Source organism: Artemia franciscana, chromosome 10 (genome assembly GCF_032884065.1).
Source record: "Artemia franciscana chromosome 10, ASM3288406v1, whole genome shotgun sequence".
In the NCBI taxonomy this organism is placed as follows: Eukaryota; Metazoa; Arthropoda; class Branchiopoda; order Anostraca; family Artemiidae; genus Artemia; species Artemia franciscana.
In genome coordinates, this window is record NC_088872.1 from 48,670,174 (window position 1) to 48,687,247 (window position 17,074).

At 36.8% G+C, this 17,074-nt stretch overlaps 1 protein-coding gene across 4 annotated transcripts in view; it reads left to right on the top strand.

Moving 5' to 3' along the window:
* Positions 1-17,074, top strand: part of LOC136032299 (pre-mRNA-processing factor 39-like) — a 180,412-nt gene that overhangs the window by 72,633 nt on the left and 90,705 nt on the right. For 3 of the 4 annotated variants that reach the window (XM_065712581.1, XM_065712583.1, XM_065712584.1), the window contains exons 11-12: positions 4,007-4,279; positions 13,327-13,895. In XM_065712581.1, coding sequence (XP_065568653.1) covers positions 4,007-4,279; positions 13,327-13,895 — 842 coding nt within the window. The remainder of the gene's footprint in view (positions 1-4,006; positions 4,280-13,326; positions 13,896-17,074) is intronic. The other variant, XM_065712582.1, reaches the window with a different exon arrangement.

The following is a 17,074-nucleotide window of genomic DNA, read 5'->3' on the forward strand; positions in this document are numbered from 1 at the left end:
CAAAAATAAGTGTTTTGGAATTGTAAAAATAGTTTATTAATTTTCAAAAAGTCAATTTAACTAAATAAACTCTAAAATCGACGAAAGACTATTATTCGTGCTGATGCACAGGATTCTTTTATGCCCAGCTATAAGATATTATCTAAAAGAAATAGTTTTTGCAGGAAAGTCCTAACCCAATTAAAATAGAAATGAAATAAGATTAAACTCACAAATTTACCTGATACCAATTGTACAGTGAAAAAGAAAAATAAGTACGAAAAAAATGAAAATAAAAAAAAATAGAAAAAGAAAAAACAAAGAAAAAACGCGGTTCAGAAAGAAAATTGGTGAAATTTAATTTTTTGTGCGTTGGTTACAGTACTTAATTAATTTTTTTTGTTTATAAATGGATGTAGCCTATATTGATAATAAAAGGAACTTGAACTTGTCCAAGTTCACTTGGACAAGCTCTGAACTTGTGGTATTTTCGAAGCCCACACTGCCTATCTATGACGTATAAATAGCAGCTCAAAATGGATAAATCCTTTTATTTGACGTTGAAATAAAAAAAAAAAATTCTGGATATTTTGATCACATATACAATGACTGTCTTCACTAGTTTATCTGTGACCGCTTATGCATTGTATATGTGACCAAAATATCCAGATAATTTTTGTTTAATTCACTGTCAAATAAAAGGATTTATCCCTATTAGATTTTTATTTGTAAAAAATTTTCCACCCAAAGGGTTTTTCTTAAGTTTATCAAAGTTTCCAAAATATGACAAGATATTTTTCCCGTCAAATGCTTAAGTAGATAACTTGAATAAGCCCTAGTAAAATGGACGTATGCCTGGCATAAAAGCAAATGCCAAAAATGTCGTCAGCATTTTTTCGTGCCAGATTGACGCATTAGTTTTCTGTTTTTCATTGAAGACTTTGTATCAAAGATGTTGAAACCGTTGAGGCTGTTCAAAAGTCCCACAACCTAACGCCAAGCGGGTTTGGGATGTAAACTTTATGGCAGTGCTTATTATACTTAGAAGGATTATTGAATTTAAAATCTAATGGTAGGCTAAATTTATTTGTTTTTTTCTATCTGTTGTCTTTCCTATAGCCCAGTAGTTTGCATTGAAACGCTTTGTTGAGAAAAAAGATGAGGATACGTTTATCCTCTTTTTATCTTAAGTCATTTAGACATGACACGGCCGATCCGCACTAATTAAGATGCCTCAATCCATTAAATATCTCAAAATAAGGAGAGCTCTTGAATTTACCGTTCAGGATAGAAATCTTATACGAAAACGTAGTTAGATGATGTAACCTCCCTTTTTTGTTTGCCTTGTTAAATGACCAAGGATATAGCCCTTTGGTTATATCCTAACACCAAATGGAGGTGGGAAAGCTGATGTTACAGCAGGAATAGGAAGGGTATGGGCTACTCTCGAAAGTATCAAGAAGTCGCTTTGGAGTAGACATGAAATAAGTTCAAGAACTAAGATGAAGGTCGACGAGGTAACTGCTCGGTCGATCCTCCTCTACGCATGCAAAACTAGGTCTTTAAAGGCTGCTGCGTGAAGAACATATAACGAGTCAGTCGATGGCCTCGTATTTCGAACGCTGAGGTATGAAGACGCTGTGCCCAGAAACACCCCTATGTGCAATCAAAAAATAACGAGAACTGAAGCTTCTTGGGCATAAACTCTGACGACCAGCTGGAGCCAAATCCCGCGATGTCTTCACCAGACCTGGTGGTCAGAAAAATAATACCCATCCGTAAAATATTGGCCTAACTGTCTTAACCTTTCTTTGATTGTAACCCTAGAAAGTGGGATCGAACTATATTATTCTACAGCTTATTGTTTGAGTAAGTCAAACGAGTACTAGGACTATCTTCTGGAAAACATTTAACAAATTTACCTCAGTCTTTCAAAGCGCCCAGGTTTTATAACCCTCCTTGACCAGTCTCATTACTTTAGCTTCCACTATTCAGATCTTAGTTGGCACATTTACCTTCCTATTCTTCTAAACTTCTTTTCGAAACTGAGATTGCATTCATTATCTTTAAAAATAGTGCTGTCCTGGTAAGTGAATCCCTCCACTTGATCATTGTTCTCGTTACCCTATGTCGCCTTTTCACCCTAATTTATTCCCAGTCTAAGGAAATTAGTCTTCTTAAAATAAAACTTCAAATCTATTCTTGCGTCCTGAGTCCTCAAAACCTCCAAAAATTCATTCATTCTGTTAACATTTTCATCTAAGGCACTCAAATGACCTCAATTTAAGAGATCTTTACTTCCCATTTAATTCCGTGTTCTCCCATAGCCTCTCCAATGTTGTTTAGGAAAAACTTCATCCAAAAGGATCCACATAAATGAGGTTTACACAACCTCAGTTTAGGAGATCTTTACTTCCCATTTAATTCTGTGTTCTCCCTTAGCCTTTCCCATGTTGTTTAGTAAAAACTTCGTCCAAAAGGATCCATGTAAATGAGGTTTACTATAACCTCGGTTTAGGAGATCCTTACTTCCTATTTAATTCTGTGTTCTCCCTTAGACTTTCCCATGTTGTTTAGGAAAAACTTCATCCAAAAGGATCCACTTAAATGAGGGTTTACACAAACTTAGTTTAGGAGATCTTTACTTCCCATTTAATTCTATGTTCTCCCTTAGCCTTTCCCATGTTGTTTGGGGAAAACTTCGTCCAAAAGGATCCATGTAAATGAGGTTCACACAACCTCGGTTTAGGAGATCTTTACTTCCCATTTAGTTCCATGTTCTCCCTCAGCCTTTCCCACGTTCTTCAGGAAAAACTTCATCTAAAAGGATCCATGTAAGTGAGGTTTACACAACCTCAGTTTAGGAGATCTTTACTTCCCATTTAATTCCTTGTTCTCCCTTAGCGTTTCCCATGTTCTTTAGGAAAAACTTCATCCAAAAGGATCTATGTAAATGAGGTTTACACAACCTCAGTTTAGGAGATCTTTACTTCCCATTTGATTCCTTGTTCTCCCTTAGCCTTTGTTCTTTTGGAAAAGCTTCTTCAAAATGATCCATATAAATAAGGCTGATAAAAACTCTACTCTACTTCTGATTTTACCCATTTGATGCTTACGTGTTATAGCGACCACACCAAAAAAGTAAAGTTAAGTTAATCATAGTGACGTATATCAAAATATGATGAAAATATATTATTTTGTAACAAAATTATGGGAAACAAATTATGGCCGCCCAGAACGCATTATATTAAATATCTAACCACCTCTATACATTAGATATTTAATTAAAATATACCTGCATAGATACCGTTTATCTCGCTCAAGCTAAACTGATTATCTCCGAGTGTACATAGAAAACCTGTTTATTACAGATCAAGAACAAAGTGTGGTCGCTATAACACGTAAGTACCGTCTATTTTTCCGCGCATCAAGGCTTTTTGAGTGCACAAGGCCAGTATTTTCACCCTTCTCTTTCCTAATTTTGATCTGTATAGTAGCAGCTGAGTTGATAATTAACAGAACATAAAAAAAAAGTCCAGTATACCCTCACTAACTAGATACGTCACGCTTCAAAAAGTCAACAAATCGGGCGGTTTTGCCCATTATGCCCATTATGCCCTTCCTTATCCCTCAAAAAGTTAAGCTTTTCACTGATTTTACTTAAATTTCACACTTTCTCTGAAAAATCCTCGTTTTAACATTTTTCCGAAGTAGAGTGCAGGCCACCGAAGAGACTGCTTTTGTTGTTGTTGCAATAACTGTTCAAAATGTTTAACATTTTTTTATTTTGAAGAGACATTATTAACTTTGGGCCTGATATTCATATTTTGAATCTTCTCAAAATGGCCACTAATGAAATCACTGTTAAACATTTCATTGTTATATTTCATTGTATCTCATATATTTTCATGTCTCATATATTTCATCATATTTCATGTATATCATTCTATTCATTATATTTCGATATATAATTTTTCAATGTCATATATTCTTATATGTTATATGATGTTTCATTGTTATATTTCAGCTATCGCTCATCTATGCTAGAATATCACGAGTATGAAAAACTTCACAATGCAACCAGATTGCAAATACAACAAAGTGAAGCAACAGCTAAAACCAAGGTACCTCCTGAAACAAAAAATATCTGCTCCAAATGTAGCTGCTCCAAATGTAGCTGCTCCGTTGATAGCCAATTGCAAAGTCAACCATTGGAATCTGATCAAAAGGCTGCAAGCAACTCAACAGTACCTCAGCAGATGGATTCAGGGATGATGCAGTATTTTCACTGGCTTCAGGAGTAGGTTTTTTCTCCTTTATATATATATAAAAAGAAATATAAACAAAACCTAAATTATTTGAAAAAACTAAAAATAACATTACTATAAAAATATAGTAAATAAAGAAAAAATATAAAAAATTAATAAAAAAGACCTTGTCTGCTCTTAGCTGTTCTATGGACATCGTATTGATGTAAATTTTTTCTTCTTTTTTTTTGCGCTGAACCACCATATCTGTATTTTTCATGTCGATCATTTAGGTCTATATTTATATAGCATCCATAAATCAAGATTTTTTCCGTTTTTTGGATTCGTCTTTATGCTGCTTTCTAATTATTTTCCATTATACTTTTTTTTGTTCTCTTATCGTTAATGTTTTTTTTTAAATCGATTGTCTAGGAAATGTCGTATACATCACAGTATCTGGTTTGTTCAGCGCTGTGGCCCATGGTCTTCGAAACTTCAATTCCCTGGAGCTCTTTGGTTCCTCTGGAGGTTTCTAGATGTGCTATAGAGAAGAGTAGGCTATAGAGTAAGATAGTATAATATAGTATAAGATAGTAAAATAGTATACAGTAAGATAGTAAGATTAAGTATAGAAACAGCGCGACAATGAAAAAAAAAGTTATTTAAATTGCGCATTGCCTGTGATGGCAAGCAAAAATTCGGAGAAGAAAAAAAAATGCCGCAATTATTTTGATTTTATTATTACTGAGGAATATACAGTGTATTTGAAGGACACAAAACCAATTCTAAAACGACTAAAACGATATGGATTTAAAAAGGAATGGAATGTAGTAAAACCAAAAATAAGGCAAAAACTGAAAGGAGAAGTTCACTAATCACTAATATACTACAGAGTTACTTCTATATAATTTAGGAAATAACCAAATTAAAACAAAAATTAGTGTAAAATTGAGTTTTAATTGTTTAACAAATAATTAGTTTTGTGGGTAAATATTCCCCATCTTAGAATTTATTGCAGCTTTTTTTGGGGTCACTGGACTTAGAGCTAAGGGTATTTAGGTGAAAATGTCAGGGAATGTTGAGTGGGAAGTTGAATTAAATCAAAACACACTATGTTCAGGTAGGTTGTCAAAGGTGCGCATCAGCAATGAATCAGGGACGGCTTAGAGCATTAATTTGAAACTTACAAGGCATGATGAGGGGTATGTTGAACTAACCAAAAGGCACTATGTGCATATTACTACTACTACTATTACTACTTCCTCTGTTACTACTACTGCTGCTATTCCTACTACTATCAGTACTACTACTACTTCTAAGGCTAAGGGTATTAATTTGAAAATTTCAAGGAATGTTGAACTGAATTAAAACACACTACCTGCATGCAGGCTGTCAAAAAGGATGTGTCAGCGACAACTCAGGAACGGCTTTTATATAAAGTTGAAACCTTCAGGGCATGCTGAGGGGGATTTAGAACCACCTAAAATGCACTATTCATACTGCTACTCCTACTACTATAACTTGTGCTATTAATGAGGCTAGAGGGAATTAAGGTGAACCTTTTAGCGAATTTAAAAACGATTTTTGGACCAAAACAAAACACTATGTTCATGCAGGTTATCAAAAGGATTCATCAGCAATATCGAAGGAACGCCCTAGAGCATTAAGTTGAAACTTTCAGGGCATGTTGAGGGAGATGTTGAACAAACGGCAAGGCACTATGTGGATACTTTTACTACTAAAAGTTGTTGTGTTACTACTGCTAATAGTACTGCTATTACTGAGGCTAAGGGTATTAAGCGGAAAGTTATAGGGAATTCGAGGGAGATGTTGAACTACTACTACTAATACTACTATTACTACTCCTACTAATTCTACTAAGGATAAGTGTATCAAGTTGAAATTTTCAGGAAATGCTGAGGGAGTAATATTGAATTCGCCAAAAGGGAAGATGCGCATACTTTGACTACGAACGCTACCACTTACACGGAGACTAAGATATTGAGGTGAAGCTTTCAGGGAATGCTTAGGGGTTGTTGAACTAAATCAGAACACACAGTGTACACGCAGGTCGTGAAAAGGTTGTTTCAACAATATCTTAGGAACGCTTAGGGTATTTAGTTGAAATTTTCAGACTATGGTGGAGGGGGTGTAAAACTAATAGAATGACAGTATATATGTATTGAACTACTATTACTTTTGCTACTGGGGTTAAGGATACTAAGGTGAATCTTTCAGGGGATTTTAAAGGGGATGTTGAACCAAATCAAACACACTGTGTGCATGCAGGTTGTTAAAAACTGTATCAGTAATATTGGTGGAACGCCCTAGAGTATTAAGCTGAAACTTTTAAAGCCTGTTGAGGGAGATGTTGAACAAAGGACAAGGGATTATGTGGACACCATTACTACTACCATTAGGACTTCTACTGCTATTAGTGCTGCTGCTCCTGAGGCTAAGGGTATTAAGGGAAAAACTTAAGGACTGTTGAGAGGGATATCGAACTACTTCTGCTAATACTACTACTACTGTTGTTACTGCTATCATTTCTACTAAGGAGAATGTATCAAGGTGAAACTTCCAGAAAATTTTGAAGGGTAATGTTGAACTAGCCAAAAGGCAATATGCGCATACTACTTCGATTGCTACTACTACCACTGAGTCTAAGGATATTGTGGTGAAAACTTTCATTGAACGCTTAGGGGGATATTGAAGTTCATCAGAACGCAATGTGTGCATGATTATCAGAAAGATGTATCAGCAATAACTTAGGAAAGCTTTGGGTAGTAGTTGAATCTTTCTGGCTATGTTTTGGGGGGTTGTTGAACTACTGCTCCTACTACTGCCACTTCTCCCGCGACATGTAGCTCAACCGGTATCAAAAATTTAGCCGATACCAGCAATGCATATGTGGTACGCAAATAGTTCTGTTCCCTCGTTGGTCAAGGTTTTTAATTCTGCACCTACTCTTCAATAATCGTATATATTTATTTGCTTAATTTATTATTCTTTTTATTCGTTTGACTCTGTTTGACTGTGTTTACTTTGAATCTGTGATATTTCGAATCAATGTATAATTTTGTATGACGATGGCTATAGCTGAGATTATCATATGTTTTATAAGTTTAGTGCCGTATTATGACAAGAACTGCCGCTGATTGGCATGACAGTGTAAGGTGTCTGAAAATAAAGTCGTTTTATTATTGTTATTTATTATACCTCTACTAAGGATAAGGGTGTTAAAGTAAAATTTTCCGGAAATTCTGAGCGGTGTTTGGAACTAAATCAAAAGACGCTATGTTTACGTAGGTTGTCAAAAAGGTGTAACAGTAATATCTCAGAACAGCTTAGAATATTAAGTTGACACTTTCGGGTCATGTTAAGGGGGATGTTATTGGTTTTACCATTGCCTAGAGGAATTTCATTGCCTTGATTTTGCTCACATGATATGCAATTCTTATTGGGGGGGGGGAGCTTTTGAAGCTAGCCCCTCAACGGTCAGCTGTATATCTTCTGTGAAATGAGTAGCAAGAACTATGTCTTCGGCAAAGTCGCATTCATAAGGTTGTCTCTGAATGTTTAACTGCACTCCGCCACAAAAGTTGCAGGACCTCGAAACGAAGTCTATGATTATGGCAAACATGGTGTGGGCATTCTTGCCTCACACCATTTTCAACAGCAAACCGTTCTATCGGTGATTTTTCAGTCTTTACTGCTTAACTACTGACTATCGTACTGGACTTTGATCATCCTCATAATTTTATGAGTGATTCCGTAAAACCAAAGAATTTTCCATATTGGTCCATGATGGACTGAACCAAAGGCTTTCAGAAAGTATGTGAAAACCAAGATGATCTGTACCTGTCATTCATTTTATTCTTCATTCATTCAGTATCCGTATGTTGAAGATAAAGTTGCAACATGATCAATTTGGTCGAAAACCGTGTTGTTCATATCTTAGCACAGAATCTACTTGTCCTTGAACTCTAATTAATGTTATGTGACAGACTACCTTGCTTCCAATGATTTGGGGTGTTATTCCTCTCCACTTATCACATTCTGATCTCTTTCCTTTCTTGAAAAGCTTGACAATCATTTTTTTTCCGTTCAAATCGAATAGCCTCAGCTCTATATCTTCATCAATAGTCTAAAGAATAGTTTACTGATAGCCATTCTGCCATTTTTAGTTAGTTCATGTGGGATTCTGTCATGGCTAGGCTGCTTTCATAATCATTAGGTTTTTAAGAGTAATCTGAACTTCATCGTAAAGAATAGGATCTTAATATATATTAAGGTTAAAGAATGGCGTACCTGGAATGTCAAAAGATTCTTGGGAATAGGTTGGTTGAGAACACTCACGAAGTATTGCATCACGGTTCTGGCTGGTCAGAAGCTGACCGTTTACATCTTCAACCAATGGGCAGAAGTCTGTTCGGGCGCCGGTGCCTGCTTTTTGGTTAATAGATACACAGTTCTACTATCTACTACCTGCAGCTCGTCTGGCGTCTGTGGCTGGGTTGTTGATGTATGGTCTATTCCCCCCCCTTGCAGGCTTCTTTGCCGCTTTATCAGCACTTGTCGGGGTCCGAGGTGACTGAAGTCGGTTGGGAGTAGGGGGGGGGGGTATCTTCCCTGGGAATTGTCTAATGGTTTTAATCTTTTCTTCTAATACCGAAAAGAAACTCCAATAATTCTCTAAATTCTCTTATTTGTAATTGAAACATATAATAAGTGCAGATAAAGTCCTATTGTTTAAGTTTTTGGATTTATGTGCTAACATATCAAACAGTTTGTGGTAACGAACTGTAAGAATAGAGCGACACGGCTAAATATTAACCCAAATTCTATAAACGAAATTTTCACGAAACCTATAAACGAAACCTAAAAGAACCTTGAACCTCATATCAATCACGAAAGTAAAACAGTTCAAAATAGGGATGAAACCTTTTTATTGACAGTGAATAGATATAAAATTATTTAACTGGATGTTTCGAACATATATACAGTGTTCATCATCAGCAGTAATCATCAGTAGTTTTACTGCTGATGATGAACACTGTGTATGTGTTCGAAATATCCTGTTAAATAATTTTATATCTATTCACTGTCAATAAAAAGGTTTCATCCCTATTTTGAACCGTTTTACTTTCGTCATGGAAAGGCAGTGTGGTCTTCGAAGTTATTCATATCAATCGGTATATCATCGGCTTGTTTTGTTGATTCCAAATATATAAGATTTATTAAGTTTAGTTTTATCCATAGAAGGCTACCAAATGCGAAAATTTGCCAGATTTTCGAAAGATGGAAGAAACAGCCACTAAAAGTCAAAGAATTTTAATTAAAATCAAACTGCTAGATTCGGCTTATCAGAGAATACTATTGTAGAGGTTTCAAGCTTCTATCTGCAGAAGTGTCGAATTTCGTATTATTTGCCTGAAGGAAAATCACGTATGCATGTTAGTTTTTTTTTCCAGGGGCGACCCTATCGAACCAACGGTCCTAGAACCTCGAGGAGGGCTAATTTGAGCGGAAATTGCAATTTTTAGTGTCCCTTTTATTTGACCACAAATATCGGACGGCTATTAGCCCTTTTCCTACGTCATTTTCCCCCAAAATTGTCCCATCAAAAATTTGAGATAGCCATTTTGCTTAGCATAGTTGAAATTTTCCAAAATTATACCTTTAGATTTAACGTGACACATGCAGCCCCTGAGGATAGGTCTGGGGATGAAAACATGCTAAGGATAATAAGGATAGTGCACGATCTATGAAAACCAGTTTCATAACCACAAAGACAAATAACGGATGATAAAATGCATTGAACTCGTATAAAATGAGCTATATATTTGCACATTAGGGGGTTGGGGTGAGGTGATGTTATGTTAGATTAATTTACCCCCGTACCCCTCTGATGTGCTAATATGTAGCCCAAAAAGTATTATTATTATATAAACTGAAGTATTATATTTTCATTATATTTAGGCACATTTCAATTGGACTAACATAACTTTAGTTCTTGGGTATGTTCCATATAATTAACAAGAACCTTTTTTTTTTAATAAAGAAGCAGTTAGATCGATGCTTATCGAAATTTGTGAAGGGTGGGACAAATTTTTTCCAGGAGAATATAATTAGGCCATTTTCAAAATTGCCTCTGTCAGTTAATTATACTAGCTCAACTAGAGTAAAAAAAAAGTTTCTATTACTTTTTTGGGAAAACTGGTGTTTTGAATAAACAAGAAAAAACAGTTAATAAGAAAAAGCAAATATATCGGTTAGATCACCGATAACCAATTTTCTGTAATCAGGGGTATAATCCAGTACCAATTTGGGAAAATAAAGGGATGAAGCAAGTATTTTATTCTATTCTCTGCATAAAGATTGAAAAACGTATTTATTGAAAATTTCAAGGGTAATTATCGCTTGAGTAAAAACAAAACATCAATCTAAAGGTACTTTTCCACATCTAGGGGGTAATTTCAACCCCTTCCTCTTGTTGCAACTGTATAGAACATGGTAAAGAAGCAAAACAGTTATTAATTACAATGATAAAAATTACTGTAATTCTTGTGATTTCTAGTCAAAAATCCTGTGGATTTTTGTGCTGAATTAGTTATTTTTTTCAAGAATCTAGTGGGTTTATTTTTACCGGACGGCAACCCTGGTTCTGATATAGTTTTTGACTTATGAAATACTATTTTTACCTTTTTACCTGCGCTTATTTTCATCATTTTCGCCTTGGTGGGGTTCAGGGAAAGAGAGAGGAAGGTGATTTGGTATAAGAAAAGAGATATCCTATTATATTTGAGATATACTATTATTTGAGATATCCTTCACGAGGGAAGATGGAGCCTCGGAAAGTGCAACCCAAGGATCTGCAACCCAATCTATTTTCCATTGCAAGATTATATTCCCTCTGCAGAGCCTTGTTATGGAACTTTTTGACTTTTGGAACTTTTTTATTACAATCTTCAGCTTCAGTTGGCACTTAGCCATCATAAGTTCATGGTCTGAGAAGCAGTCTGTATCGTGGTGCGCTCTGACATCTTCAAGGCATCATCTCCGTTTATTATTAAGTATGTTGTATGTTTGGTTTCTGATCCTGTCATCTGGAGAACTCAAAGTATATTTATGAATAGTCTTATGTGTAAACAAAATACTTTTGACAATTAATCCATGGGTAGCGCATTGCCAATGAGACGCGTTCCATTTCGCTCAAATCACTGGGTCCATGTGCGCCAATCACTGTGGTTGCGTTTTGGGCATCACTTCCAACCTTCGCTTGAAAGTCCCCACATTTTAGCCGAAAATTGTTTCGGTGGAATTTATGAGCAAGATCATTCAGGGGCTGATAGAAAGAATCTTTTTCTTATTCGCTCGCTTCGTTAGTGGGAGCATGCACCGCAATGATAATCACGTTTGCAATATTATTAACAAATCGTTCTCGCTAGATGTGGTTACTGACGGGCTCATAATCTGAGAAGGAATTCCTAGCTCCCTTATCGATTGTAAGGGCCTCCCACCAGTTTCCACCTGCTCTTTTCAATAGAAGGACAGATGGTAGTATTCGCAGTCGGCAGTCCCAAATGCATGAATGTGTGTCCCTCGTATGGCAGCAATGTCAATATATTAGTTTTAAAGGGTCCCCATGACACTATTCACTCTGCCACACTGTGTTTCGTGGATCAAAACTCTTATGTTCCTGAGTCTGATTCAGATAAAGTCTTTAAAAATTGTCTCTGGGGGCTCATAGCATTGGTAAGCATTAGTCAGTCCGATTTCCGAGGTCATTTATTGCTGACTCCATAATAAGTAGCTTTTCACAGTGACAGTTTATTAGCCTGCTGACCAACCCTCGCCACTTTACATGGACTTGGGACCGTCAGTTGCGGTCCGAGAGAGCCAAAGGGAAATCCCGGTAATCTCCATGACGCACATCAGGATGGGCTTGAATTATTTTTTTTGCTGCTGCTCCTTTTACTCGAACAGATGAAATATAACGACGAAAAAACCAACTTACAGAAATTTCAGTTAAGACCTCTAGCTGAAATGGTATGGGTGTGAAATTATGGACACTAAGGAATCAAAGACCATGCTGAGGCAATGCCCTCTGATATGTTCCCAAGGAAAGAAGTCTGCAAAAATTTTTCCGGGAGGGGGGGGGGTGAGCAAAATAGATTTTCATTAAAACTTTGCTTTTTTATCATTTCTATTGAAAAAAAGTTTTATTGCATATTCTTTGTTTTCAATGAGAAGACGGCAAGTTGGAAACTTTAATTTTTGTTGCGTTTGCTATTTTTTTGCTTGTTCTTGGTTTTCTATGAAAGGGGGGGGGCAAGTCGAAAATTTTATTTTGGGTACTTGTATAATTTACCCCGACCTGATATTCTTCATCTAAGTAGAAAGTGTTTCTCTGGCCCTCACATGAAATATACCTAAGTATGATAAAAATATAATACCTGAGTAACAAATTTGGGCTATATATTTGCACATTTGGAGGTGGGTGGGGGTAAAATATAGAGGGTCTGCATGCCTAATGGGTAGGTATAGCTATTTTGCATATTATGTAGTAAGAATTGTTTTGAACTTCACATTGTCCAAATACTTACCCCCACCCCCTAGTGTACATATAGCCCAAATTATATATTTTCCATCTTTTCTCTCACTTCTCTTTGTCTTTTTTCACGCTAAGCTGAAAGAAACTAACGAAAAGAAAATGCTTTTACAAAGCGTCAATGAATGAACAACTAAAGTGGTCAGGGGTATATCATACAAGTACCGCTATTTTGAATCAAAAATTAGTAAGAAGAAAGGAAGAATTTTTAGTTGCATATTCTTAGCCTTCAAGAAGGTGGGGGAGGGGGGCAAGTCGGAAAAACTATTTGGAATTAAAACTTTCCTTTTTGTTACAAGTGTAAAAAAAAAAACATTTGTGTTGCATATTCTTGGTCTTCAAATAGGGGGAGGGGTTGATACGTGGTGTCACATAATTGGCATAAAAAACTGCAGGCGAACTTGTGGTAGTTTTTGGAAACCTGTGAAATCAAAATTAAATTTCTTTTAGAATTGAAAAGTTCAACTAAAATCTTTCCTTTTCTAGGTGGTACCAACAAGTTTATGGTAGTAGCAGCGCTTACCCCCCTCCAAATCTGCCTAATTTCGGGACTTATGGCTACGGTGAAACTGATTATTCTCATATTGCGCCTTATCAAATGGAGCAAATAAAGCAAACTGAAGCACCACAAAAAATAGAAGCCCCAAACTATTCCCGTGTTCCTCCTTCTGAAGCAATCAACATAACAATCCCAAAGCATCTTAAAAAAGATCCAGATTACCAAGAATGGGAAACGGACAAGTTTAAAAAATATGCCGAACTTGAATCTAAGGGCTGGCCTAAGGATCATACTACTATTATTCACGTAACCTGCAACAACCCAATGCCTGTACCTCCTCAAAAACCGGTGCCGCCACGAAAGAAAAGAAGATGGTTTCGACCAGGCTATAGGCCGCCCCCATTTCCACGTGAAATGAAGTTGAGAATGATTGATAAAGCTGCTCTCTCTGAAGTGCAGTATTTGGATCTGGCTGGTGCAGACAAAATCTATCCACAAGATTTGTTCCCGAGGGAATTTGAGAAGCAAAATACCTCAGCGTTCTTTCATAATCAAGGTAATGCATTTTCTGATGTTCATTAAAAAGAAGACAAAAATTATTTGAACAAGAATTAATATTTTGGCACATCTTGAGTAGGCTCTAAAATGTTTTTGTTTTGAAAAGCAGTCTAAACAAAAAATATAGTTAAAGTACATAGCTTCTCCTGTGTAAAGTCAAACAAGCCCTTAAATGCCAGTTTTTGTGAAACTCAAACACGGTTTGAGAAATATTTACTTATTGTGCTTTGACTAAGCTTCTGGGCTGCAATGTACATACTCAGGAATCCCTATGGACCAACTGGGGTGAAAATAAAAAACCTCTTTATTGTCATTTACCTATTTCTTGAAGATTTCCACGATAATGCCTTTTTTCCAGTCGGGAAGGACAGCCTCGTCGTCCCACACTTTACTAAGCAGCTTAAATAGTGGGCAAGCGAGGGCTTTTCTTCTATATTTCAACAGCTTTTGAGGGACTCCATCACATCCAGCTGCTTTCCCATTTTTGAACGACTTCAGAGCTCTGACAACTTCCTGGAAGGGGATGGGGGTCTAATAGATATCCAAATTAAATAGGGGCACGTCAGGACAAACAGTGGCTCACGGGGTATTGGCTGGCTCAGAACATCCGAGAAATACTCACTTTAGTGGTTCTAGACATCTACCCAATTTTTCAGTAGCTGCCCACTTTTATCCTCTCTGAAAGGGCAAGGGTAAGTTTGTGCGCCGGGCAGCTTCTTAATAAGCGTATAGGCGGTTTTACTATCACCCCGACTGGCTGCTCTTTATGCCTTGGCTGCTATGTTCTCAGCAAGTGTTTTCTTGTCGTTCCTGGCAGACATTTTCACTCGCTTTGTGGCACATTTATACTGTTCTTTTAAACTATCACAATATTACCTATCGCTAGACTGACTAGATCAATGGCTAGGTGAGTATTTATCGACGGATAAATACTCAGATTTCGTCTTTCCTAAATCAGCTGCCCAGTTTCTTCAGTAATCCACTCTTCCTTCTTTTGTTTCTTGTATCCAAGAAGGAAAGAACTTTCTTCTTTCGTTTCTTATATCCGTTTCTTATATCCAGTGCAGCATCTTTCAGGCACTCTGATAGTAATTTCCAAAGACAGTTTGAACTTGTTTCGACGGAGTCGTCGAGGCTCGAAGCTGCGAACCTATTTTCCAGCTCAAGATTATATTTTTGACGGATGGTCTTATCGCGAAACTTCTGGATATCAAATGTCTTAACTGTAACCGACACTTTCTTCATCATCCTCAACTTAATTTTGCGCTTGGCTATAACTAGTTAATATTCAGAGAAGCTATCGGCTCTGCAGTAAGGTCTGACATCTTCAAGGGACCTTCTTCTGTGCTTGCTGACAAGTATATATTCGATCTGGTTTCGAGTGGTACCATCGTGTGAATTCCACGTGTATTTGAGGATAGTCTTTTGGGGGTACCATGTTCCTTCTACAATCATGTCATTGATGACACAATAATCAATCAGTCGCACGTCATTTTTACTGGTTTCACCAAGTCCATGCGAACCGATCGCAGTTGGCGCATAGTCCTGGTTGCAGCCCACTTTTGCATTAAAATCACCACACACAACCAATATATCGTGGCTATGAACTTTATTCACTACATCGCTAAGCGACCGATGGAAAATGTTTTTATCAGAGTCGCTTGATCCATTTGTTGGAACATACACTGGTATAACCGTCCTTTTTGCCTGAGTAGTCGAAAAACGCGCTCTCAGGATACGATCGTTAATTGGTTTCCAATCTAGAAGGTATTTCTTTGCTGTACCACTTGAAGCCAGTGCCACTCCAGACGCTTTAACACGCTCATTCCCAGAATAAAGCACATGATAATTGTCGTACTCAAGGGTCCTAAACTGTAGAATCCGTGCCTCAGATAGTGCAGCCATATCTATCCGATACTTATCAAGAATTCTTATCATATTTTTTATCCGACCTGGCTGAGTATATGGGCTAACCGTTCTAACGTTTCAAAATCAAATTCGAAAAGGATCTTTCGTAGTCAAAAATCGCGTCCAGGGGCGTCCAGGGTTCAGTATCTCAAGATCAATCAAAATTCTGAGGTCATTCGTCACTGATTCCTAAATAATTGGTTTTTACGGTAACAGCTTATTAGCTTGTCGAACAACCCTCACCACGTAGCAGACTTGGGACCGACGGTTGTGGCATTTGAGAGCCAACAGGGCAAACCTGGTAACCTCCCGGGCACACACCAGGTGGATTTAAAATGTAAAGAATATTGGGAGAGGGCTCATTCGAACGGAAATTAAAAGTTCTACTACCCTTTTTAAGCCAATTGAAAGGTGACTGGAAGTGACCAAAAAGATTGAAGGGCAGTTAGCCCTTCTTCTTTGTCTCTTTTTTGGCCTAAGTAGTTTGATTAAAATTTTGAGATAGCCGTTTTGTTCAGCACAGTTGAAAGATCAAATAGCTTTGCCTTTAGAGATAAAGTGACCCCCCAAAGCACCTGGGAAAAGGTCTTTAAGTTATGAAATTTGTTCGTTATTTACGTATAGTATTTGTCATTGGGAAGTATGCATATATTTTTCGGATGGGCAGGGGGTGAATTTTTTCCTGGGGGATTTACCACGGGAAGAATTTTCCATGGAGAGTGAAGTTTCCGGAGGTGAACATATCATACTAGTGAAATTTGCTAGAATTCATATATGAAATTCTTTTTATTTTTCTTACTCTCTCTTTGTCGACTCAATTTTACATATGGAGATGCTAACAGTAATTGTCTGTGGTAAATTTTTATCGGGATTGAATTTTCTAGGGGATCTTTATGTGCAGGGGAAGCCGGATTTCTCGGCATTATTTAAAAAATAATAAGAAATTAAATAAAAACAAGTTTTTTCAACTGAAATTGAGGAGCAACATTAAAACTTAAAACAAACAGAAATTATCACTTATATGAGGGGGTTGCCCTCTCTTCATTACCTTGCTCTTACTGCTAAAGTTCGAGTTTTTGTCCCAGTTCTTCAAGAACGACTTCCGAAAAACAAGGGTTGTCTGATTAAAACAGTGAGAAATTTTTGAAAAATACTTAAAAATCTTAGCTTGAAGAGCGAGATATTGAGGAGGGGACAATCCCCCCTAATTTCTGTTCGTTTTAAGTTTTAATGTTGATCCTTACTTTCTATTGAAAAAGCTGGTTTTAT